The sequence below is a fragment of the Sus scrofa genome, chromosome 6 (genome assembly GCF_000003025.6).
Source record: "Sus scrofa isolate TJ Tabasco breed Duroc chromosome 6, Sscrofa11.1, whole genome shotgun sequence".
Taxonomy (NCBI): domain Eukaryota; kingdom Metazoa; phylum Chordata; class Mammalia; order Artiodactyla; family Suidae; genus Sus; species Sus scrofa.
Genome location: NC_010448.4, coordinates 53249054 through 53275304, shown reverse-complemented (window position 1 = coordinate 53275304; position 26251 = coordinate 53249054). Strand labels below are relative to the sequence as shown.

Here is a 26251-nt window from a genome sequence, read left to right as displayed (position 1 = left end):
GCGCGGAGCACGTGGTGCCGGGGCGCAGGAGGCGCGCGCCGGAGCGACGTCAACGCAGCCCACTAAGCTCCCCCGACCTGTGTACCGCGGCTCTGCCGCGGCTGAGTCCTCCGAGGGTTGGGGTTCGGCGGTTTGCTGAGTACCTTTGCCGCCGCCATGGACAACTCCGGGAAGGAAGCGGAAGCGATGGCGCTGCTGGCCGAGGCGGAGCGCAAAGTGAAGAACTCGCAGTCCTTTTTCTCGGGCCTCTTTGGGTAAGAACTGCGCCGGGCAGTCGGCCGGGACCTACGCTGAGAGGACGCAGGAGTCATGGGCTGAGGCGGCGGTAGAGACGAAGGGCTTGAGCCTCGAGGATGGAGGGCGTCACTGGATTACGTGACATGGTCTAAGTCAGCAGAGGGGACGAGGCTGAGGGCTAGGGGGCCCCGGGTGTGGCAGTGGCATCATGGTTTGAGGAGAGACTGAGAAGATGGCATTACCCTGGGCTGAGGACACCCAGGCCAGGGTGACACCATCTGGAGGCGGCAAGGGGACCCAGGCTGAAGACGGGCCAGAGCAGCAGCTGGGGTGAAGAAATGGTCTGAGGCCTTGCGGGGAACCTGGCCTGCGGAGATTGAGGGAGCCTGGGAGGGCAGCCAGGTCAAGCAGCTTTTTGAAGCTCTAGGAGGACTTATTTGAAGGATCTCAGACCGGCGTCTTGAGGCCTGGGACTGAGGAGCTCTCCCGCTCTAGGGCCTCACCTTTCCAAGTCCTGAGGTGGTGGATTTGTGTGAACTCAGGGTCAGGGCTTAGGTGATCCTGGGAGTGAGGAGCCCAGGTCTGAGGTGTGTGAGGTGTCTGGGCTGAGTGTGGTCCTGGTTGCCGGGAACTAGTATCAGGGGATCTGACACCCGGGTGAGATCTGGGCGGAGGCCTCCCTGGGGTGATGGAGCGAAGGCTGATGAGGCCTGAGCTGGGAGACTGGAGACCAAGTGGGCGTGGGGGGAAATCAGTGGAGCTGGCTCGGTTTAGGACTGGGGAGGATAAAAGGAAGAGATGAGAGGAGTTCCCATTGTGGCGCAGTGGAGACGAATTCGACTAGGAACCCTGAGGTTTTGGGTTCGATCCCTGGCCTTGCTCAGTGGGTTAACGATTCGGCGTTGCCGTGAACTGTGGTGTAGGTTGCAGATGCGGCACAGATCTGGCGTGTGGCTGTGACTGGCCGGCAGCTGTAGCTCCGATTAGACTCCTAAACTGGGAACCTCCTTATGCCACAGGATTAGCCCCCCCCCCAAAAAAAAAAGGGAAGAGATGAGAAAACCAGAAGGGGCTGAAGGCCTGCTGAATGGTCCTTGAGTGAGGTTTGGGCGGGCAGTGCGAGCAGGATGAGCAGCATGCCCAGGAGAGGGCTGAAGGGGGCTGGGCCACAGACCCAACACCCACAGTGTGGCAGGCCTTTCACATAAAGTTCATGTCAGCCCATCAAAGCTTTTCTGATGGCTACCCATTGAGAAATGTTCGTGACTGAGGGGTGTCAAAAGCCCTGGGTTGAAGTGGGCTCTGCCGTTTCCTGACCTTGGGCAAGCTCTTTACTTTCCCCATTACAGAGGCTCTTAGTGATGAAATTTAGCTCAGATGTTTGCTGCTAGTATTGAATAAGAGGGCAGGCAAAGGGCTTAGAATTGAGCTGGGGGTGGAGAGGCACTGGGGCCTGATGGGTTGTACCCATGAGGTGAGCAATGTTTCATTTGAGAGGCTGAGGGCGGGGAGAGGGTACAGGTGTTTCTTCTTCCCTCGCAAGGGAGAAATTCAAGTGCGGTCTTGGGGGCTGAGGCCAAGAGCTCAGTTTTCAGTACTGGTCTTCCTGGGTGGCTCTCGGTGTCTGGTCCCTTTGGGCGGGGGACTAGTGTACCTCTGGGCCGTGCTTGGAGGGAGCAGCTAAGTCAGAGCCTGAGACATTTGCCAGCTGGTTAGGAAGGCAAGACGAACACTCGCTAAACCGGTAGTGAAGTAGACTTCTCCAGGGTGCCATTCTGCCATTGGTGTGAGGTTTTCGACCTGAGAGCGAGCTGCAGGAGCTGAAGGAAGGCTCTGGAGAGGCGGGAGCCGGGCCCCAAGGAACCCTGGGACATGCTGAGGGAGTCCGGGCCGGGGAGGGTGTTCTGGGCTGCAGGATTGTGTGAACAAAAGTCTAGCGTGGGGGAGGTTCTGCCCCAAATGACGGGGACCAGGATCCAGGGACAGCTCCTGGGAGGAGAGGCCTCCACCTGGGAGGAGGAACAGGAGTCCCAGGGGTGCCCTCTGATGGGGGAGCACTGCTTCAGGCAGAGGAGAGAGCTCGAGCAAGGCCCAGGTACGTGAAGCTCGGCGTATGAGGGTCTGATACAGGGGGTTCGGGGTTAGCACATAAAGTAGGAATGGACAGAAGCGGGTGGTAAGACAGAACCAGAACCAGGTCCAGTCCTAGAGGGCCTTTTGAGAAAGGGCTTGGATTTGAGGAGGTGCTAAAGAGCATGGAGATTGATTGGTTTTTTCTTGCTTTTTAGGGCTGTACCGTGGCATATGGAAGTACCCAGGCTAGGGGTAGAGTCCGAGCTACAGCTGCCAGCCTACACCACAGCCACAGCAACGCCGGATCCTTAACCCACTGAGTGAGGCCAGGAATCAAACCCGCATTCTGATGGATCCTAGTCAGGTTCCATCAGGCTGAGCCATGATGAGAACTCCTTCAGCCTTGAGGATTTTAAAGGGGGCCTGTTTTTTCTATTCAGGCTGCTATCACAAGATACCATAGAATAGGTGGCTTATAAACAGCAGCAATGTATATCTCACGGTTTTAGAGGCTGAGAAGTTTAAGCTCACGGTGCTCACAGATTTGGTGTCCGGTGAGGGCCTGCTTCCCCTTAGCGGTCAGTTCCCTGTGTCCCCACATTGGGGAAGGGGTGAACTAGCTCTCTGGGAGCCCTTTTATAAGGACACTCATCCCAGTCGTGAGGGCTCCACCCTCATCACCTCCAGATACCATCACCTTGGAGGTGAGGATCTCAACACATGAGTTTGGGAGAGACACAAACATTGGAGCCAGAGCAGGACCAGGCCTGGAAGGTTCCCATTTACCTTTTAGATAGGACTGCAGCAGCTGACACGGGGGAGCGTGAAGGCAGTGACAGTGATGACAGCTGATAGCGTTTATTGAGTCAGGCCTGGGCCAGGCACTTTACCTTCGTCCTCACAGCATCCCTGCGGGGTGGACGGATGCAGGCTTAGAGATGCTGATGTATGCCCAGCCTTCCTGTAAGTGGGAGACGGGCGTTCCCACCCAGGCCCACCTGATCCCAGAGCCCTCTCGCTGCCACACGAAGCTTCTCCTTGAGGCTCAGGCCTGTTTTTAGGCACTCCGTTTAGGGGGGACGTGGGCAAACGAGGTGTCTTGGGGAGTCTCCTCCCTCTGATCCCCCATCCTCCCCACCCATGTGGTGGTTTTCCCCAAACGTCCGAAAGAAAGAAGAGCAGGCGTGTTCATCTCAGACCCTTCCAGCTCCAGGAGCAGCTGCCAGGGTGCCAGGAGGAGAGGGAGCAAGGCGCGCGCAGGCGGCGGGGACGCATGGAGACCGAGCCGGGCCAGCCCATGGCTTGTGTGCCTGCGAGACCAGCCCACGGGGACCCGCCCAGGGGTGGGAACCACTCCTCACACCTCCTCCACCCTGGGAGCTGGGTTTGCCTGGGTTCAGCGTTTCACAGCCCATCTTTTCTGAGGCCCTCTGAGGCTTCCAGGGACCAGGCGCGGGAGTGTCAGGGCTCAGCTTGTCTCTCATGCTTCTCCTCCCCCTTTCCGGAACCTCAGCAGTGACAGCACCCCAAATTGAGAGGTCTCTGCTCATGTCCAAAAGGCCAAGTAGGGTGGCTCCCACCTGGGATGAGGGGGCAGCCCTGTGGCCTTGGAGGTTAGGGCTTCTTGGTTGTTTCTGGGCACCAGACACTGGGGGCTTTGACGCGCCGGCAGCCTGAGCGGGAGGCGAGGCGGTACCAGCTGGTTAGTAGATCAAAGCTGCTTCTGTATCTTCCCTCCTGCCCTCCCCCATCCCATTCCCCAGACAGTGCTCAGAAGATAGGAGAGCAGCCCAGACTTTTACTCTGGAAGCAATTGCCCAGACGCAGTGAAACTGGGGAAAAGGAGGGGGCAAGGGGAGTGCACTGTCCTCCCGTCCTGCTCCCAGCCTCCTGGTGGATCGGACCACCTTGCCGCGCCCCTTAGGAACTGGACAGATGGGGCTTTTCTTGTCCTAACGTCCCCCCCTCCCCCGCCACCGATCCAAGGTAAAAAGTTCATTCCACCGGATACCAATGTGTTTAAAAAGTTTCTTCACCTGTGAAATGAAAACTGCAGCAATACCTACTTCGTAGAGTTGTTCTAAGGGGAGAATGAGATTATGCTTGTGAAATGCTAAGAGCACAGTGCCTGATCCTGGTAAGTGCTTATTAAGTGGTTATTATTATTGTTAGGTATTAGGATTGGAAGGTGAGCTGCAGGTGTGGGAGAAACAGAGATAACAGAGTGTTTGTGTTCTGGGCACGCTCAGCAGCCTAGAGATCAAACGCTGACACAATTTCTGCTTGACCCACCTGTGGGCACCAGCAGGCACACCATCCCTCAAGCCCTGGAGGCTGGCTTTGTTTTTTTGTCTGTTTGTTTTTTGTCTTTTCTAGGGCTGCACCCATGGCATATGGCGGTTTCCAGGCTAGGGGTCTAATCGGAGCTGTAGCCGCTGGCCTACGCCACAGCCACAGTCACAGCAACACCAGATCTGAGCCGAATCTGTGACCTACACCACAGCTCATGGCAATGCCAGATCCTCAACCCCCTTTGAGCAAGGCCAGGGACTGAACCTGCTACCCCATGGTTCCTAGTCGGATTCGTTTCCCCTGTACCACAACAGGAACTCTGAGGCTGGCTTTGTTGAGGCAAGCATTGAGGCCAAGGTCCGGGTTGGCATCCCCTGTACAGGAGCCACCTGGGCCCTTAGCTGAGCGTGGTGTGGGAATGATAGCTTCCACCTGCAGGGCATGCAGAACCCCCCCACTGCCAATTAGCTGGGCACCGAGGTGATTCACAGAGCCCTGCCAGCTACCAGGATTCACAACTTAAAACCTGGCATCTCTTGCTTAAAGTGAAGTCTTTCCTAAGGGCACACAGATTCCCAAGGATCCCAGCCATCGTTTCGCTGCAGTCCAGGGTTCTGCCTCTTTTGGTGGGTGGGACTCTGCTGCCCAGTCACACACAGGTTTCGATGCTCCTATCAGGGAGAGGGCTACCGAGAGGCTTCTGAGAGGCAAGAGTCTTTCAGAAACAGCTCTGAAGAACAGGAAACATGGAGTTCCTGTCGCGGCGCAGCAGAAACGAATCCGACTAGCATCCATGAGGATGTGGGTTCAATCCCTGGCCTCGTTCAGCAGGTTAAGGATCCGGTGTCGCCCTGAGCTGTGGTGTAGGTCGCAGATGCAGCTCGGATCCTGCATTGCTGTGGCTGTGGTGTAGGCCAGCAGCTACAGCTCCGATTTGACCCCCAGCCTGGGAATCTCTGTGCCTCTGGTGCTTCCCTAAAAAGACCAAAAAAAAAAAAAGGAAACATTCTGTCAGTTCCTTGGCTGGGGTGATGGGATGAAGTAATTCTGTTGGGGTGCAGAGGGCATCAGTTTAAGGACCACAGGAACACCTGCCAGGCCTTTGAGCTTACAGTCCTGGGGGGCTGGGGGAGACCACAGGCTCTGCGGAAGCTGGAGGAGGGGCGCCGCTTTGCCCATCTCGGGGTGGGGAGACAAAGCCCGCCCTGAGGGGTAGAAGGAGGCGAACATTTCTAGAAACTGTTCTCTCCGCCAGCCTGAGAGTGATGGTCTCCTTAGCTGAGCATCTGCTGTGTGGCAGGCGCTCTCCTGGGCACTTACCTGCAGGCGTATGGGGTGTGGAGTCTGAGCCCCAGTTATAAAGGAGGGATCAGCCTGGGGTGCCATGTGTTGCCACTGGCATCCAGCCTGCCTGACAACAGTCCCCAGTTCTTCCCCCCACCACAAGTGACTCTGGAGTCCCATCGCCAGGCGGCCGGCAGCCCTTAGACCTCCTCCTTCACATGAGAGCACGCGGCAGAGCCCCTGCTCTGGGCGCGCTCTGCTCTGAGCCGGTTGCTGCGCCTGCGTCGTCTCATCCTCACAGAGACACCCCCAGATCGGGCTCCCTGTTTCCAGTTTACAGAGGAAGAAACCGGGGCTCAGGGTTCACTAGCCCAAGGCGGCCCAGCGAGCAGAGCGCCTGATTTGAGCCCCGATCTCTTGGCGCCCAAGCCCCAGCCTCTGTCCCCCCTTGCCCAGCTGGGCAGTTAGCGTGTCACACTGGATTCCTCCGTCGTCACCGGGGCCTCAGCGAGCCGGGGGGCCACGAGGGCTGAGCGCTCGCAGTGATGTGGAAGGAGATGTTGGGGAATCCGGGTGCCATCGGCAGAGGGGCAGGGCTGGGGGCCATCTGCTCCGTGGGAGCGGGGGCTTTGCATTTTCTGCTGTTCCTTCTGCCTGCCGGGTGGGCCAGGGCTCGGCGGGGGCTGTCCTAACTCGTCCCTCCCGGCTGCTCAGCACAGCTCCGGCAGTCAGAGAGCCGTCTGCTGTCAGATGAGGGGAACTGAGCAGCACTGGAGAGACGAGAGCAGGCAGGGACCTTGTCCACCTCCTCGTTTTCCAGAAGACTCTCAGACGTGGGGAAGGACGCCTCCCGGGTCCCTGAGTGAGCCAGAGGCAAGGCAGGTTTCCAGGCCCCACCACTTCCTGGCAGCAGTGGCCTGCCAGCCCCTCAACCCCTCTGAGCCCTGCTTCTGCCTCTGTGAAGCCGGGATGATACCTGGGGGGTGACTGCGTAGCCAGACCCAGGGGGCACAGCGAGGGAGAGGCAGTGAGGGCCGCCCGGCCCTGGGGTCCATTCCTCCCCACATAGGGCCCTGCCGGACAGTGGGGTGGACCGGCCCTCCGAGGAGGGGACCAAGGGCAGGTGTCTGTGTCCCGCAGAGGGACGGGAGGTGGGAAGTGTCGAGGGCCTAAAATGGGCCTCCGTCTACTTGCCTTGCCTTTGAGGTCCTCAGGGGACCGCAGGTGGGGCAGGGGCTGTTTCCGGGAGCCAGGAAGTGCCCAGGGGACAGAGGCAGGAGGGACGGAGGCTGAGACTCTGCCCTGCAGACCCCCTGGCCCTGGTCCCACCGGGCCGTCTGTGCAGTCCTGGCACCACTCACTCCGCTCCATATGGCAGTCACTGGGGGTTGGTGACTGTGCCTGGGAGACCTGAGACTGCTTCCTCCGCCTCAGGAGGGGGCAGAGAGTGAAGCTACATGGGTAATTATAGACAGCCCTGCACCAGGCCGGCCCAAACCAGTTTCCTCTATTCCCGGCGCGCCTCCGAGCCGTGGGATGGCAAGAGCGGAGCAGAGGCAGCAGGGTGGGGAGAAGGGGGCAACAGTCAGCTGTCACAGGCTCTGCCTCTTGGCTCTTCAGAAGACACTGGTCCAGCGAGCTTCTCTGGCCCTCGTGCAGGGTCCCAGGGAGGAGGCGGCCACCCTTAGTTGAGTGACATGAACCGACCCGATCAGGAGGGAAGTCCTACAGGAAACCCCGCAGCTTTACGTGGGGAAACAGCTTGGAGGAGCAGAGGAACTGGGGTCTTCTGCCTTCTGCTCATTCTCCCCTCGCCAGAGACCTTCGCTTAGGATGGGGCCTGAGCCTCTCTTCCTGGGGTCCCCTGCCTGCCTCACCAGCCGCACTGCCCACTGCTCCCTGCACCTTAGCCAGCCTGGCTCCTTCTCTTCCTTGGACTGGCCCAGTTTATTTCTGTCTCAGGGCCTTTGCACGTGCCATGACTACAGTCTGAAATGTTCTTCCTTCTTTGTATGCATGGCTTCTTAGCATCTTTGAGGACTAAGCTCAAATCTCACACCGTCAGAACAGCTTTCCCTGAGCTGTCCACTCAAAGCCCCTCGTCCCCCAGTCCCTCTGACCCGGTCTTGGTGACATCCTGTTTCCCGAGGGCCAGGTCCTTCTTCTCCTTTGTATACTGCTCTTGTTTGCAGTTCCTGGCACATAATCAGTGCCCAGCTGTTTGCTCCTTAGATGAATAAATGGCTACACGAATGGCTTCTGCTTCAGGATCTGCCAGTGACCAGAAGCAAGTCACTTTCCCTTTTGGCGACTCCACTTGGGTCTCTAAACCAAGAGGGTGGAGCTCCAGAGATTGTCCTGTCATTGTCTGGCCATAGGAGGGGCCAGGCCCCAAGCATTGAGGGGACGGAGCTGGCAGGCCTGGAGGCCTGAGCTGAGGTTAGTGGCCCCAGCTTTTCCACCCGCAGTTAGAATCGTCGACCCAGCACAGCGTTGGCCCGGCTAAGTCTGGGATCCTGGGATTTCAGCCCAGCAGCTTCCAGGCTTTGTGTTCTGAGTCCCCTCTGGGCCCCTGAGCCGCAGTGGGCCAGCCGAGGGGGACTCTGCTCATTGCCAACCCCCTGGCTTTAGGTTTCTCCGTGCGATGGGCCGTTTCTGCCCATCTGGGGGCCTGAGCTTTTTCAGAGAATGCCTGGGTCTGAAGAAGATGGAATTGCCCCCACAGACCAGGAATGGATGCGCCAGGGGTCCAGGGGGTGGGCAGACCTGTGATTGCGTCTGTAACCGCATCTGGCCCTTTTTAAAAAGAACCTTCCAGAGAAGGTTCCCTGGGGAGCTTTGCAGACTGGCCTCAAGGGACCCTCCTGAAATCTCTTCTGCCCAAAGCATGTCAAAGTTCCTCCCCTCTCCTGGGCCGGAAGTGGGTTCTAAAGAAGCCCCTTCAAACAGGGCCACAGGAGTTCCCTTTGTGAGTCAGTGCTTAACGAGCCCAACTGGGATCCATGTGGTTGCAGGTTCGATCCCTGGCCTCGCTCAATGGGTTAAGGATCCCGCGTCACCATGAGCTGTGGTGTGGGTCGCAGAAGCGGCTCAGATCCCACGTTGCTGTGGCTCTGGTGTAGGGCAGTGGCTACAGCTCCAATTGGACCCCTAGTCTGGGAGCCTCCATGTGCCGTAGGTGCGGCCCCTAAAAAGCAAAAAAATAAACGGCCCATAGGCCTGAGGCATGTTGTGCCAGCAGGGGTGACATCTGGGCGCAGGGCAGGGGGACAGTGGGACCCAGGAGAGCAAGCATGGAGGGGCATGTTGCTCACCTCCACTTCTGGGGACAGCAGAGGGTGGGTGTGGCCTGTCAGCACAGCCCTGGAACTTTTCATCTGGAGGAGAACCTTCCCTGGTGCCTTTTAGATTCAGAAGGCCAGGCTTCCACTCCCAGCCCGCCTGGGACAGGTCACTCACTGGTGGCTGCTGTCCAAGCGGGGGGCAAGGTCAGCTTTTTCGGATCCTATGAATCATCCAGGGCCATTGTTAAAAATCCCAACTCCAGGAATCTCCGGAGAGGGCGGCCCTGGGCCCCAGCTGGACTGTTCTCTCAGCACCTGCTGTGGCTCCAGAGCTCGGGAGAGCGGGAGCTGCCACACCAGCAGTGCAGAGGGAAGGTCTGCTCCCAGCACAGCTCCCCAGAATGTGCCTGCCACGGCCGGTGTCCGCGCGTTGCCAGGGCCATTGGCATGGGTGAGGGGTGGGACAGGGACGGCCATGTGTGAGGCTTTTCTTTGGAAAATACGCGCCTTTTCTCTGTCTTCAAAACCAAGCACTGCTTGACGGCCACGAGGAGAGGATGTGAAATCCTGGTGGTGGGATTCCTGTGGGTGTGGATTTCACTCTCCCAGTTACGTGGGTGGGGGGTTCCAACCCCAGCAGAGCCCACAGGCCTCGTGGATGGTGGGGACTACGGGCGAGGTGCTTGCCATCCTGGCGCCCAGGTCCAGGACAAGGCCTGTCTGTACTGCGGGGAGGAAGGTCGGAAGCTGGAGAAAAGCTCCCCAGACAGGGTGCTCTGGATTTTTTTTTTTTTTTAAATGCCCCTCTCCTGAACCTCACAGCCCAGTACTGTTTGCACAGTAAGATTTTTTGAGGGTGGGTTTGCTCTTTTCAATAATCTTGCGCTAAACCTCCTTAGAGCTGCGCTGCTTCTCTTCTTGGGATAAATTGCTAGAAACAGAGTTCATTGCTAGACCATAGGACCCGAGGTAGATCCTCATATTGACAGCGCATAGATATGGTTTGTTTCCTCGACTAGGCAAAGTGTGCAGGTGACTTTAAAATTCAGTCAGTACCTAACGAGGGGGATGAGTGTGGCTGCCACACCCTGGGGCTCAGTGCCAGACCCCACCTTCGAGAAGAACACTGTAACTACGCTGTGTGTGTGTGTTTTTCCAGAAATAGTCTCTGTTCACACGTATGTTTCTGTTCTCACTCTTTTTCCGTTTCAACACCAATGGGAACTTTTTATGTACACACTTAAAAACAGCATTTCTTGGAGTTCCCGTGGTGGCTCAGTGGTTAACGAATCCGACTAGGAACCATGAGGTTGTGGGTTCGATCCCTGGCCTTGCTCAGTGGGTTAACGATCCGGTGTTTCCGTGAGCTGTGGTGTAGGTCACAGACACGGCTCGGATCCCACGTTTCTGTGGCTCTGGTGTAGGCCGGCGGCTATGGCTCCAGTTCGACCCCTAGCCTGGGAACCTCCATATGCCGTGGGAGCGGCCCAAGAAAAATGGCAAAAAGACAAAAAAAAAAAAGAAAGAACTATTAAAAAAAATAAATAAGTAAATAAAATAAAAATAAAAACAGCATTTCTTGGTATGTCTGTGTTTCTCGTCCTGAATTGGCAAGTGACGCGCTTTTAGGGCCGAGAGGTCATCGAACAACTGGAGTGTGCATGGCACAGGGTTAATACATCGAGGAAGGGAAGGGGCATTCAAAACTGGACTCTTTCCCCAGAACGCTTTGCAGCTTCTTGGGAAAAAAAGAGATTTGCAGAGCGCCTAGGAACTGGTGGTCACCACTGAGCAGTCAGAGCCCGAAGTGGAGGAGGCCGTCAGAGGCAGGCTGTTCCCCCCCGCCCCCATAAGGGTCCAGCCCAGGCATGCCCAGCCCTTGGGTAAGGGGTTGGAGCCACCCATTCAGTCTCCCTTGAGCCCGAGCAGAGGCCTGAACTGCAGCTGGACTGGAAGCTGGCTTCACAGGGACATCGTGGGACTGCGGCTGGGCAGAACGTTTACTTTCTATTTGGGTTTGTTTTTTTCTTTTTTTTTCTTTTTTGTCTTTTTAGGGCCGCATCCGAGGCATGTGGAAGTTCCCAGGCTAGGGGTCTAATCGGAGCTGTAGCGGCCGGCCTACATCACAGCCACAGGAAGGCCGGATCCTTAACCCACTGAGTGAGGCCAGGGATTGAACCTGCATCCTCATGGATGCTAGTCACGTTCATTACCGCTGAGCCACAACAGGAACTCCTGCTTTCTCTTTGATACCAGACTAGCTTTCTTATCTTTTTTTCCTTTCTTTTTCCCCAGAGGCTCATCCAAAATAGAAGAAGCATGTGAAATCTACGCCAGAGCAGCGAACATGTTCAAGATGGCCAAGAACTGGAGTGGTACGTGCTCCTTGCTAGAGCGCCTCTGTGCTTCTGCTGTTTCCCCCCAGCTTCCTGTCCCGAGGGCCTGGCTGCGGGATCCGCCTGCAGCCCCCTCTCTCTAATGCCGCCACCAGCATCACAAACCCACTGGCTGGCCATCTGGTCCTTTTGAGCCCACTGGTTACTTTGCAGCTTGGGTCGCAGGGCCTTGGGGGAAGAGCTTAGAAGATAAGGATAGATTGATTTTTCTTCCCCTCGGCTATGCCCACAGCATGCAAAAATGATCAAACCCACACCACAGCGGTGACAGCGCTGGCTCCTTAACCCACTAGGCTACCAGGGATCTCCAGGGATAAGTAGATTATTGAATTAGACCCATGGGGGTTGATGTGTTCTTTGGGCGGTTTCTCCTTAAATTCAGAATTTCAGGTTTCCCCCGAAGCAGTTCCCTCATTCTCCTGTCAGTCTGAATTCTGAACCGGAGGACATTTACGTGGTTAATCGCAGCCCCATTGGTTACCATTTTCCTAAGCACCAAGCAGGCAGTGTTTCATTGAACCTTCACTGCAGCCCCATTTTACAGATTCAGAAACAGGCTCGGCCCAGCCCCTTGCCCAACGGGCCACGACTAGTAAGTGCCTAGGGCAGAATTCAGAAACCAGAGCGCTGACTCTGGAGTTGGGTTGCTTCAGCTGCCCCGTGTGGCTTCATGACCTTTGGAGCCAGAAAGGCTTGGCTTTGTGTCCCTGCTCCTGCTGACCATGTGACCCGGGGAGGTTGCTTGGCCTCTCCGAAACTGTGCCCTCCTCAGTACGGCAGTGACAGCCCTGACCCTGCGGGGCTGTGGCGTGGCTTCAGGAGGATCAGCCACCACCATGCAGGGCAGTCAGCACCACACAGTGGTAGCGGGAGCTCCCTTTCTCACTCCCCGGCCCTCCTGCTCTGGAGTGGGAGAGAAGGCCCTTTGAGAGGCCGGTCACCAGATCGGCAAACCTCAGGGGCACCTCCAAGGTCCCCAGCCTCAGCCTTGTGCGCGCTCTCACTCCAGGTGGGGCAGGACACTCACACCGACACCATATGAGCCTGGGGGTGCCTGTGCCCGGAAGAGGGCATCCCAGCCGCCTGCCCCCGGAGACTCGCAGCCTGCGCTCGTGGGCAGAGTGGCTCTTCCCACCTGGCCAGGAGGGTCCAGACTCTGGCGAGGCTGGAACTTGGGTGGCATCCACCACAGAGATGCGGGTGGAGAGGGAATCCTTGAGGTCCGAGGGGCTCAAGATCTGTTTGGGAGCTACCTGAGGACCTCGGAGGGGAAACTCGAAAAGCCACCATTTGATTCCTTTGGGGGCCAATTTCTTGATGTGGCTTTAACCATCAGCAAGATTGGGTCAAAGAGAATCCAGCAAAGGTCGTTTTGAAACTCAAAGAGGAACTTCCTGACCACAAAGGAGCTGAAACTTGGACTTGGGCTGTGGAGGCTCATTTTCAAAGAATGTTTTCAGGAGGAGTCCCCCGGTAGCCCAGTGGTTAAGGATCCAGCATTGTCACTCCTGTGACGCGGGTTTGATCCCTGGCCTACGAACTTATGCATGCCGCAGGTGCTGCCACCAAAAAAAAAAGGGTTTTTGGTTTCCTGAAAGTTAGAAGAGTTTTTCCTGGACTTTCACAAACTATGTATATACACAGAGCCAGATTCTATGAATATTTTTATGTTCCCAAGCTAATCAAATAGCTTTAGGGAAAGAATATTTACTTTTCAATCAGATGTTGCCTTTCTCCTGAAATTTGTCACTTCCCTCCCTCCCCCAAATATGCAAACAAAAGTCTCAGGCCAGTCTTTTTCCTCCACTTTTCCCCAGTGATATTACCTTTTCGGGCAACTCCGCGCTCAAGGTTGGAGGCCTTAAAAATAAGAAAGAAATCCTGCGTAGTGGAGGATTTCCTCCACTACGCAGGATTTCTGCGTGGCTTGTCTAGCCTCCTGCTCTAAAGGTACAGCACGGGGACCGGGCCCTCTCTTCCTCCTCCAGCCCAGGAAGTCTGTGATTCCGATTCGGCTGCAGGAGAGTGAAGGGCAGTCGCCTTGGAACCGAGCTGGAGGCGGTGGTTGGCATTCCCAGTTAGCCCCGTCCCCGCCTCTGGAGGAGGAGGGGTCCCATTGTCAGGTTAGGGAACAGAAGGGGTGGCCTTAGACCTGTGCCAGGGGACGACAGCCTGGGCTGCGGTGGGTCTATGTTCCCTCCCCCGTGGGCATCTGTCCCCACCTACTCAGGTTCTCAGCCTCCACATTCGGTCTCCCTTTCTGGCCGTGGAGGGAGCGGCCCCCGTGAGGCCTCCGCCTCCTGCCCTGCAGTTAGCATAGCGCCTTCTTCCCACACGGCCCGCAGTGTGGACCAGGCAGAGATGGGGCGTTAGACTGGGAAGCGGGGAGCGTGGAGTGTCTGGATCCTGACAGCCCCTCCCTTCCCCGGTACCCCCACCTACCCCATCCCACCATCCAGCCTGTACTCTGCCGGAAGGAAGACTGGTTCGGGGCTCCAGGGGCTGGGAGGGGGCCCCCCTGGGGGCAGGAGACCTGAGGTCTGGGCCTCCACCTCGGTTCACCCAGGCCAGTCTCTTCCTCCCTCGGGAACTCCTTCTGCGCCGACCGCTTCCCAGGACACGGAGCAGCTTTGAGCCCCGCTAAGGGTGGGATCACTCTTCTGTTCCTCTGTTCCAGCTGCCGGAAACGCCTTCTGCCAGGCGGCCCAGCTGCACCTGCAGCTCCAGAGCAAGCACGACGCGGCCACCTGCTTCGTGGACGCCGGCAATGCGTTCAAGAAGGCTGATCCCCAAGGTGAGGGCCCCTGGGACTGGCCGTCCCGAGCACCCGCTGAGCCCTCTGGAGAAAGCCCTCCAGTTTCCCAGAGGCTCCGGTTTCCTCCCGAAGCCGCCGACAGGACACGCTGTCGGCTGGCAGGGAGGCACCGGTGCTTTAACTTGAGGATTGGCTCCCTTCCGGTTGCCATTTGCATCATCGTGCTCCAGGCCTCGCCTCCCCCTCCTACTCTGCGTGCAGCTGATGCTCCCTCCCCAGCTGGGAGCATTTGGGAGTGGGAGTTACATTCCAGCCCCACCGCGTGCCAAGGGGAGAAGGAAATCTGTTCGCTTGTCAGAATTAACCTGCACAGGGCGGGAGGGGTTCTGAGGCTGGCCAGGTAGGAGTCCCTGCCTGCCGGAAAAAGGAGCGGAAATTATCCTGACCTGGCTTCCTCCCCCCGGGGCGCTGGGGAGGGGAGAGAACCCAGCCTGAATCCTGGCCAGAGGACAGGTCCTTAAAATGAGAGCGTTTTAGACAGAAGCGCAGTTTGGGGCTGACTCATTGGGAGAAAGCAGGTTTCTTCCCCCTGGGCTCATCCTGAAGTGGAAGCACAACCCAGTGGGTACCAGACTCAGGTTTGATGGAACTGAATTTTTCCCTTTTTTTTAAATCTTGGTGCCAGACACAGCCAGCCAACTTTTCATTTTAACGAGCCAAGACTTTTTGTTTCTTTTAATTTCCACCTATTGTCACTGTCCTCTTATAAGAGAATGGGAGGAGTTCCTTTTGTAGCTCAGTGGGTTAAGAACCCGACTCATATGCATGAGGATGTGGGTTCGATCCCTGGCCTCCCTCAGTGGGTTAAGGAGCCAGCATTGCCATGAGCTGTGGTGTAGGTTGCAGACGTGGCTTGGATCCCGTGTGGCTGTGGCTGTGGGGTAGGCTGGCATCTGTAGCTCCGATTAGACCCCTAGCCTGGGAACCTCCATATGCCATGGTGCGGCCCTAAAAAGCAAAAAGAGAGAGAGAATGGAAAGTATATGGATATTAACTTTTTGAAAGAAGAGAGATGCATGCTCTTGGAACAAAGGCCTGTCCTTCCCAGGAGAGGGCGCTTTGCGGCCGAGCACAGGGCTCTCTCCAAGGGTCTGTAAGCACCGGTTCACCACCATAACCCAGCAGTTGCCGCCGAAGGCCCCGATAGGGCCGTGGGACATTGGTTTCCCAGTCCAGGATCGATGTCTCTGTGGACCTCATAGCTGTTCTCTCTCCCCAGACGCGACAGGTGGCTCCTCTGCAGCCAGGCGTCTCACCGATGTTGCCCACGGGAGCTCAGGCCTGGCGAGAACCAGGGCGGGGGGCAGCTTGTGACTGGATGGGCTGTTGTCACTCTGCACAAAGTTGGGCACGCCCAGCTGGGCGTGTTGGGCCACGGCAGGCCACATGGTGATGTGTTGATGACCCAGGGTGACCTTGGGTTTGTTTTCAGCTGAATCACCAGGGAAGTCTGTGCACCCACCACAGAGGCTCCCTGCCTCCAGGGGAGCCAGTCGGCCTGGAGATGCAGCCCTCGCGCCTGTGACTTCAGCTGCTCTTCCAGAGTGACTGGGAGGACCGGTTTCTGGGGCAGGAGCTGAGGGCTAGGCTTCTTGGCATGTACATGGCACCACTTGCCCTGTAAACCAGCCCCAGCGCTTCCGGCAGATGGGCCCCACCTGGCACCACAGTGTCGCTTCTTCTCCTAGCTTTTGAGCAGAGCCTTTTCAGCTGGCAGCGGGACTCTGCAGGGTGTGTGTTGGCTCTTCAGGGGCCTGGCTCGGGGGTGTGGCCCTGTGCCTGGCTTGTACCTGGCCTCCAGGAGCCTGGAGGGTGGCTGAGCATCCCATGGGAAGGCAGCAGCAGTTAGGTGTGGGGTCGTGCCCGTCCTGGGCACAGAGGCCCACTTGGTTTCTCTGGGGGTCAGCGATCCTGGTTTGCTGCCCTGGATGCTGAGGCCGGAAGGGGGTGGATTTGGCCTTGGGGGTGGCTTTCAGAGAACAGGTGCTCCTAGAGCAGAGGAGCGCCTAACTGGGGCAGAGCAGGAGCCGGTGCCTTGGCCATGGCCCCGGGTTCTCAGTGCTGAGCCGGGAGGGGTATCGGGGCGGGGGGATCCCAGCACCACCGCAGCACGATTGCCCCCCCGCCCGGTCAAGGGCGGGACTCAGCACGGTCTGAGAGGAGCCTGCCCCCCTGTGACCTCAGGCAGTCACCTGATCTCTTGGGTGTCCTGTGTCCTGGTCGTGAAGCAGAGACCACAGTAGGATGAAGCACCAACGTGCCCAGCATGGCACCTGATGTGTGATAAATGTCCAGAGAGGGCAGCCTCTGGCTCCCAGTGGGTGGGGGCCTGGCCTGGGCTCCCCTGGCCTCCACGTCTTGGCCGCAAGCCTTGTGAAGCAGAGCTGGAGGGCCCCTTTGGGGCCCTGCCCAGTTTCTCCAGGCAGGTGGCCAGCTCCCTGGGCCCTTGCCAATTGCCTCACCTGCCACAGAGGCCCTCACACTTGGTACAGGAATCACGGAAAGCCCACCGCTCACCAGGCAGCTGGGGCCAAGCCTGCACCTAAGGCTGCCAGGACGGAAGGAAAGGCCATGGCTCCGTCATGACTCTGCTCTCTGCCCTGAGTGTGGGCCGGGATGGCCAGGGGGCAGGAGGTGATGCCTGGAGCTGTCCTTGGTTCCCCAGACACTGCTGGCCGCTCCGATAGACTCAGGCCAGGAGGCGCCTCACCCTGCCCACCAGAGAGCCAGGCCTTGGGATGCCTGGCTGCGCACCCAGGGAGGGGCCATGGCCAGACCCCTGCCTTCCCTCCTCCGTGTGCTCCCACAGCTTCACTGCCAGGTACTAGGTGCCTGCTCTGTACCAGGCACGTGGCATCTTCCTTTAACCCGGTCTGCTTCTTTGTGGGGTTCTGCGATTTGTCTTACTGAGCAGGGGACGGCAGCTGAAACTGGGGCGGGGGATGGTGTTGGAGGGGGGTGCAGAGGTGGCCCTGGTTGCACAATCGCCTGTCTCCCTAGGCCAGGGCCTTCCTCTCTCAGGGCCTCCGCCCCCACCCCAGCACTCCCTCCCACGCTGGGTCCTGCCCAGAGCCCCTTGCTGGCTCCTAGTTTCTGTGGGTGGATGCTGGGGAACAGGTGTGCTGGGGTTTGCTGGCCATTCACCCTCAGGGCCCCAGTGACCGGAGATAAGCTGGTTGTAGCCAGTGTGTCAGCAGCTTGTCTGCTGGGTGGCAGCTGGCAGCCTGCCGCTGTCAGGGACAGCCGTCCTGGAGCCCGGGGACTTAACCCTGTGAATCCATGCTGCTGCCAGGGGGGAGCCTTCCTCCCCCGCTGCCAGCAAGGGCCATCTTGCTGACAACACTCCCGGCCGAGGCTCTGCCGCAGGGAGCCTGTCCCACCAGGGGAGCCTCCTGCCTCTTCCCCTCCAGGGCCACTAATCTCATCTCATCAGAGCAACCTTTGCCGCCTCTGCCCGCCTGTGTCAGGCTGTTTGCCCATTGTTCCAGGAGGGGGGAGCCCATGAGTCGCATGGAGGGGCCCCTGCTGGTGGCACCCACCCCCTGGGGTGGGGGCTGGAGCAGGAGGGGATCCGTTCTCTGCAGGCCTGCAGCCCCTTACGGTCCTTATCACTGGCTTGCCGGCTGCTCAGTTCCCTCCAGAAACCCTGTCACAAAACGTGTGATGAAGTGACACTGCTTCTGGTGTTAAACAGAAAACACGAGTTTTTGTTGCGCTCTCTCCCTTTCCTCCTCCTCTGCCCCCTTTTGGCCTTTTCCTCTTTCCTACTGCCTCAGGCTTCCACTGTCAGCCTCAGAACCTTGATCCAGTGGTGTCTACTCTCAATCTTTTAGGGGCCCCCAGAGGCCTTTCAGAATTAGACCCCGCCTGCAGACTCTCCCGCCCCCAGAGTTGTGCTGACAGACACCCCCCTTTTGCCTATAAATTTACGGGAGGAGCCGCCGCAGATCTGGGCCTAAGAGCATCGGCTCCTGTCTCCCTGGGTGATGAGACCCTTAGCCCCGTGAGCAGCTGCTGGGACTGGGGCTTTGCAGTATCTCCACCCAGTGGGCCCTGCTGCCTTTGGAGACCCCAGGAGCAGACCGGGAGCCTTACAAATGCCCGGGACTGCAGGGTGCACTTTCAGCCCCGCCCCAGCCCAGAGCCCACCCCGAGTGGTCTGCCCAGGCTCTGTCCTTGCCCCGCCCCACCTCGCCCAACAAACACCCTTTCCTCCTGAGATGCATTAAAATGGTGTTTAGAAAAAAAAAAAAAAAAAAGTCCACCCGAGAGCTCATTTCTATCTGCTAGAAAATGCCTCCCACTCATGCCTCTCTTTCCTCCAAATAACTTGTCAAAAAAAAAAAAAAAAAAAGGCCTTTCCCAAATTTTCAAATTTAAAATCTTGCAAGCTGTAGTACAACAAAGGTACCCCGATTCTTCACCTCAAGTGCTGTCCCGGAGTGTTTGTTTCATTGGCAAACCTGCGGCCTGAGGAGCCAAGGGCAGTGCCAGGCTGAGGGGGCGCAGCGTTTCTGCCAAACGCTGGGGTTGGGGGGGGACTTCCAGCTGCAGGGACCTCAGTGTCACAGCATCCAGCCTTCTGCCCCAGATGGAGGCCAGGAGGGTACAGGGGGTGTGGCTGATTCAAGGCCCCACCGTGAATGCCTGGCAGAGCCCAGGTGGACCCTGGGCATCCCTCAGGTGTCAGGCATGGCCGTCGTGCCAGCAGCTCATCCTTGAGGGCAGGGCTTGGACAGGACTGGCTCAGAACACCCATCAGTGTCTGGCCATCAGCCCAGCCCGGTGCTGGCTGTGCCCTGTCCCAGGGGTTGCTGGGAAGGTGGTGGCAACGTGGTGGTCTGAGGGAGAGGGTGGCTGTCTCAGCGGTGCTCCTCCAAAAGCAGGTGCCCAGCACGTCACAGTCTGTGAAGTCACAGTCTGACCGGGTTTCTGAGGCTCAGGGATCCCTTCCCGTCCCCTCCCAGCCCAGGAGCGGGCATGGTGCCCTGGCCACCCCTCGCTCCCTCCCGGGCTGCTGCCCAAAGGGCTTCGCCTTCTCACTTCTCCCCTGGTCCCTCTCTCCCCGCAGAGGCCATTAACTGTTTGATGAGAGCCATCGAGATCTACACAGACATGGTAAGGGCCACCGTGTTTTCCCGTCCCCCAGCTCCAAACCCTCCCGTGTCGCCCCAGCCCTGGGAGTTGGGGTGAGGGGGAGGGTGTTGGTCAAATGAGCTGCTCCGGGCCAGCTGGGTGCTCACTCAGCTTCTGGTGGCAGCTCCCAGCACATCCCAGGGGCTGGTGGCCGCTCCCCAGGTCCTGCCTCTGCTCCCCCCGCCCCGGGCCATCGTGTCTTCACTCCTGGGGCCTCGTGTGTCCAGCACGTATCCCCACCCGGCCATTTGACTAGGGAGGTGTCGGCAGGGCCCAGGGTCAGCTCAGCCCTGCCCCAGGAGCATCCCCACCGACACAGGAGGCCCAGAGAGGCTGGGGAGCTGGGACGCTGGACCAGAACCGGGCCTCAGGTCCTGTCAGCTCCACTTTCTGCCTCTGCCCACTGCCCGTCAGGCCAGTCCCTCCCCAGCGGGAGCAGGGGTCCCGCTGGAGGCTGTAGATCGTGGTTCCAGCAGTGACAGCGGCTGCCCTTTGCTCTGGGCAGTCCTCTCAGCCGAGTGGCGCCCTCTTCCCCCACAGCAGCCCTGGGAGGTGGGCTCTGGCATTCCCCCGTTTGACAGTCAGGAAACAGGGTCCCAGGCGAGAGACGTGACTCGGGGACGTGTGTCTACCAGCAAGAGTCGCAGAGACCCAGCACCGGTCCTGGCTCCTTTTTTGCCGCCCCCGGCAGGGAGGTGGCCATGTCCCAGGCCGTGTGCAGAGTGGTGGGCCAGGCACCTGGACCCCCACTGGGTGGAGGCGGGTGGGAGGGGCTCAGCGCCCCTGGGAACTGGAGGCCTCCATGGGGAGAGCCCTGGGCGTCTACCGGGGAAGCTGGGGCCGGCGGGGGCGGCCTGTGAGGAGGACTGCCTGGCCACATGGGAGATGGAGGCTGTCCCTTGGGTTTCTCCAGCGCATTATTAGGTGACTCTGAGCTGGTCCCTCTGCCTCCCTGGACCATCTGTCGGATGTGTCTTTAGGCCAGGCCTGTGGCCCTGCAAAGGCTGGATGTGGAGTGACACACCCAGGCCACCCAGTCGGGGCAGTGCTCAGACCCAGGCCTCTCAGGCGAGCGCCTCCCCTTCAAGCCCTGTGCCCCGTCTGCCCCTGGGGACCCTTCTCTGCTCATGTCCCCTCGCGGGTGTGGCTGGGGACCAGGAAGGGGGGGCGGGGCCCTCAGGACGGCCTCCCCACCCCCATTGCCGGCCCCTCCCCGGGTCTCACCAGGGCCGGTTCACAATCGCCGCTAAGCACCACATCTCCATTGCCGAGATCTACGAGACGGAGCTGGTGGACATCGAGAAGGTTGGTGGCGGCTGCGGCCCAGCCCATGGCGGGGAGGACTGCAGCGGCCTGTCCTCTGGGACCCGGAGGCCTGTCTCTCTGTCCCCTCCGGGGAGTCCTCTGGTGTCAGAGCAGCAGGACAGGAGCGTGGGCCGGGCCGAGCTTGGGTAAAGGGCTTGGGGCCATCCTGGGCTTGTGGGTGGCAGAGGCTGTGTTGGGCCCTCCCTGCCCACCCCCGTCCCCGTGTCTCCCCAGGCCATCGCCCACTACGAGCAGTCTGCAGACTACTACAAAGGCGAGGAGTCCAACAGGTACCCCGGGTGCCCCACCTGCCCTCCCCAGCCCCTCACCGGCCTGGCCACCCCCAACCTCCCTCCTCCCCCTCTGCCCCTTGCAGCTCGGCCAACAAGTGTCTGCTGAAGGTGGCCGGCTACGCGGCGCAGCTGGAGCAGTACCAGAAGGCCATTGACATCTACGAGCAGGTGGGGCTCCGCCCTGCTCCCCCTGCGGCGCCCCCCATCCCCCCATTCCACGCCGTTCCCTCCATCACCCCCAGCTCTCACCTCCTACGCAGCCACAGAAACTCTCCACCTGTGACCACCCCCCACCGCCCCCGGACAGGCCCTTCCTCACAGGCATCCCCCAGGCGGCCCCAGGGTGAGGCCGACCCTGGAGAACCAGAGTCAGGGAGAGGAGGGAAAGAATTGCCAGGCCTGGGCCGGCCAAAGGCAGCTGGGGGCCCTGGGAGGGGCCCAGCAGGGGAGCGTGTCTCCTGGGTCCCCGGGTCCCCTCTGCTCCTCTGCGGTGGGGCCTGGGCGGGGTTCAGCCTGGCCGGAGGAAGGCAGGCGGCTGGCCTGGGAGGAGAGTGGGACAGGTGCCCCCTCTCCTGTTCCCGCAGCCTGCCACCCCTGTGCCCACTGGTGTGCCAGCCTCCTGTCGGGCCTGACGGTGGGACCACCTCCCCTCCGCCATCTCAGGAAGCCCACCGACACCTGGCCTCGGCCCGGGGCCCCCCCTGGTCCTCAGTCCCGCAGAGCGGTTGCTGACTTCCGCAGGCTGGGCTCCCGCCTCCCTGCCCTTTTGGCCCTGGATGAACAGGGTTTCACTGGGGCACAGACCCTGTTCCCAGCTGGCCCCCAAGTGCCTGGCAGGGACTCCAGCCCTCTGGCTGCCACGTTCTCGTGCCCACAGGTGGGAACCAATGCCATGGACAGCCCACTCCTCAAGTACAGCGCCAAGGATTACTTCTTCAAGGCGGCCCTCTGCCACTTCTGCATCGACATGCTCAACGCCAAGGTGAGCTCAGGCCCGCTAGAGCTCCCCCCAGGGGACCGCCCCCGCGGTGCCAGGTCTGTCACCAGGCCGTCACTTCTCAACCCCTTAGGAGGGCCAGGCCCCTCACTCACATCTGGCCCCTGGCAGATGGCCTTCAGGTAGGAAGTTCTTGTTCTCACTGGTGTGTTTCTGTCACTAATGTCACCTGCCTGGCCCTGTTTCCAACTCTCAGCTCACCCGGTGCCAGGCTTTTTCTTTGGTGGGAGCACTTTTTGAGTCCTCACTGACCTAACGAGGTTGGCACCCTGGCCGCCCCGTTTACACCTGAAGACCTGAGGCTGAGACCACCGTCCCTTGTTCAAAGCCACATGGCTAGTAAACTGCACCTCCAGGATTCCAGATCTTTCTGACTCCCAGTGTGGCGATTTGAACCATGGCGTGCATGCCACCCCCTCCTGTTCTCCAGGCTGCCCGGCACGAGGGGGCTCCGTGCCGGGCGGGGGATTGGGGAATGGCCAGGGAGAGGAGCCGGGTTCTGCAGGACTCCAGGCTTTCCTGGGGTCCCAGGCTGCCCTGTCCTCAGACACACAGCGTGTCTGAGCCCCCCTGCTCGCAGACCGGTTCGGATCCCTCACGCTTACTCTGTGCCCTGAGTGGGTCACTGCCCTCTCTAGATCTGTTTGTCACTTTTGAAAAGGCCTCACCATCCTTTGCCCCAACCCAGGCCCTCAGGAGGGTTAAATGTGACATGTGACCGGCGTCAGGCCTGGCCTGTAGCATCTGTTCCTTTGAGGCGGTGGCGTAATTGCCCCTTTCCTGGGTGGGCCGGACGCAGGAAGGAGCACCAAGCCCCGGCCTGGGGAGCCCTGCCCCCACCCCCTGCAGCTGTCTCTGTGGCCAGGCTTGCTCCAGGCACAGAGCCAGGTGTCGCTGGAGGCTGTGGTGGGGACACAGAGAGCTGCCACGGGGCCAGAGCAGCCCCAGATCCCCCGGCAGCCAGGCCAGCTGCACCGATGCTGTTCTTTATATTTTCTGGCCTCTCCGTCCTCCCCTCCACCCTCGACGATGCTCAGCTCGCCGTCCAGAAGTACGAGGAGCTCTTCCCCGCGTTCTCTGACTCCCGGGAGTACAAGCTCATGAAAGTGAGTGCAGGGGGGCTCAGTGGGTGTGGGCATGTGTGAGTGCGGCCCTGGAGCAGGGTGTGTCACGGGGGATCTGCAGACTTGGGCTCCAGTGAGCACAAGTACCAATTTTTGTACAGTACTTCTCAAGGGTTTTTTTTTTTTGTCGTTGTTGTTTTTTGTTTTTAAGGGCCACGCCTATGGCATAGGGAGGTTCCCAGGCTAGAGGTCGAATCAGAGCTGTAGCCACCGGCCTACACCATAGCCACGCCAGATCCAGGCCATGTCTGCGACCTACACCTCAGCTCACGGCAACGCGGGATCCTTAACCCACTGAGCGAGGCCAGGGATCAAACCCGCATCCTCATGGATCCTGGTTGGATTTGTTTCCACTGTGTCACAACAAGAACTCCCTTTTTTTCTTCTGCCATTTGGGTCTCCATTTTCAAGACAAGTAAAATTCAAGCAGCGACAGAGCTCAGGGTAGAGCTGGGGACTGCAGGATCTCACCCGAACACAGGCACTCAGGCATGCAAGGTGCCATGTCAGTGACTTGGCAAGCGACTTCCGATGCGGAGGGCAGGGACAGAACACAGCCCCTTCCTGCCTCTCAGCACGGGAGGCCCCCTATTTGCCCCTGCCCAGTTAGTGTGTGTGTCTCACTAGGTCCGGCTCAGGCCAGCCTGGGTCCCTGACCCCTGCTGGCCATTTCTTTGCAGAAATTGCTAGAAGCCCACGAGGAGCAGAATGTGGACAGCTACACTGAGGCGGTATGTGGCCGGCGGGGGTGGCTGTCTTTGTCAGACACGGTCCCGTGAATTTTACCCTTTCTCATCTCCGGCCCTGGTCCCTGGCTGGAAATTCCTTTCTCCAGTGGCCCCAGTATCCTCACAAGGAGCCTGGGGAGGTGCAGACAGTCATCTCCCATCTTAGAGGTGGTGGTGCTGAGGCCGCCGGGGACCAGGGCTGGGATTCGAACCCACGTCTCTCTGCCCCTGAAGCCCGAGGTCTTTGCAGCACTCAGAGCCCATGGGTGTGCAGTTGCAGGCGTCTCTCATCAGGCCCTTTGGGTGACCCAGAAGGTGCAGCAGGGGAGGGGGATGAGTCTCGTCCCCCCGCCGCCCCCATCCCTCCCCGGAAGCCAGAGGGAAGAGGGGCCAGGGCTGCAGGAGAGGCGGCACTGGGCGGGCCCTCCCTGTCCTCACTCAGTTCTTCCGCTGGACCGCAGCTGTGTCCAGCTCGGGACCTCATCAGGCATCTGTCAGGCTGGTCTCTCCCTTAGGAACCGTGGGCCCCCAGTGATGACAGAGACTGACCGCCTCTGGTCCATCCTGCCCCAGACACTGGGAAGCTCAGCCAGGGTGACGGGGGAGGAGAGAGGAGGAGGCACAGTCGGGGGCTCTCCCTGGCCCTCCCCTCAGCACTCGGAATAGCCTGACTCACAGCTCCAGGCCTCAGTTTCCATCCATCAGACCAGAAAGCTGGACCCTTTTATTTTGTCTCTTTAGGACCGCACCTGAGCCACATGGAGGTTCCCAGACCACGGGTCGAATCAGAGCTACAGCCGCCGGCCATAGCCACAGCCACAGCCACGCCAGATCCAAGCCACGTCTGCGACCTCACCACAGCTCACGGCAATGCCGGATCCTTAAGCCACAGAGTGAGGCCAGGGATCCAGCCTGCATCCTTAGGGATACTAGCTGGATTCATTGCTGCTGAGCAACAACAGGAAGTCTTGGACCCTTTTCTTTTTTTAAGCTATAAAAATCCACTCTCCTCCCCCCCCACCGCCAAGGGCAGCCCGATGCCCAGACCAGTAAAGTCACAGAAGAGAGCTGCCCTGGCTCGTTTCGGGAGCCCGCACCCCCCTTTGCTCTTCCTCGGGGCCTGAGACTGACAGGGACACACCCAGAGGATCCCGGGATGAGGGACTGTGGGCTCGGATGGGGGACAGGGCAGGAGCCAAACCAGGCACAGGGTCGGCCTGACACCGTGACCCCATGGGCCACAGGTCAAGGAGTACGACTCCATCTCCCGGCTGGACCAGTGGCTCACCACCATGCTGCTGCGCATCAAGAAGACCATCCAGGGCGACGAGGAGGACCTGCGCTAGGCCCCACCCAGCCCCCTGGCGCCCATCCTCCTGCCCCATCTGCTCTCCCCCAGCCGGGCCCTCCAGTGAGGATCACGGCGTGAGCCCAGAGAGAGGTGGGGCCCGAGACCTTGGCTGTGAGACCCCCGATCCTCCCCACCGAGGAGTCGGTCCCTCAGGCCGCAGCTTGGGCTCAGCACTGCTTTGGGGGCTGCTGAGGCTGGGCCCGCTGGCCAGACTGTCACCCTCTGTTCTCACTGCATCCCTCGCCCCCCGCCCTCTTATTTAAGCCCCCAGAGGTGCCCTTCTCTGCCCCGAAGCGCCGAATTTTTGACCCAGACCTATCGCTGGGGGTGGTGTCGGGGGTCAGGGTCAGCATCCGGCCCCCCATCTCCCAACCAGCTGAGTTGAGAGGTCGGCACCTGTCTCCCCACTTTTGTCCCCCAGCCGAGCTCTGAGCCCATGTAGCCGCTACGATTTGCTCTTGCCCCTGGAGAGGGCCCCTCCCCACCAGTGCCCGGCACCTCCTGCCTCCCACAGCCTGATCTCTGGGGACAGCCCCAGGCTCTGGCGCTCTGAGGATCAAGGGTTGTCCTGTGCCCCCCACCCACCCTCCCTGTGCTTCGAGGTGTTGTTGGTGGGAAGCTGCAGCTGCCCGAGGAAGGAAATAAAATACAGCACCTATGCATGAGTCTCCTCACCTCTGCTGTCCGCCTCACCCAGGGCCCAGGTCCCATTCTCCTGTCCCTGTGGGCCACCCCTCCCCCTTGGGCCCTGGGCGGGCTTGACCCACTGGCTGGGCTGGGTCAGAGCCTGGCGGGGGGAGGAGCCACAGGCTTGGGATCTTGCTCTCTCAGCTCTGCGGGGCTTGGTTCCCTCAGCTGGGACGGCAAGTGGCAGGGCCACCCCTCAGGACTGGCGGGAGGATGGCTGCCACAACGGTGAGCAGAAGGGGTGGGGAG

General features: G+C 59.6%; 1 protein-coding gene across 2 annotated transcripts; it reads left to right on the top strand.

The window, feature by feature from the left end:
* Positions 1-25975, top strand: NAPA (NSF attachment protein alpha). 2 transcript variants are annotated; one of them, NM_001244384.1, is given in 11 exon segments: positions 67-254; positions 11466-11545; positions 14244-14360; positions 19453-19499; positions 20745-20822; positions 21057-21112; positions 21199-21283; positions 21993-22097; positions 23150-23218; positions 23917-23967; positions 25209-25973. In NM_001244384.1, coding segments are annotated over 11 exon segments (888 nt in total). In that variant the 5' UTR covers positions 67-156; the 3' UTR covers positions 25311-25973.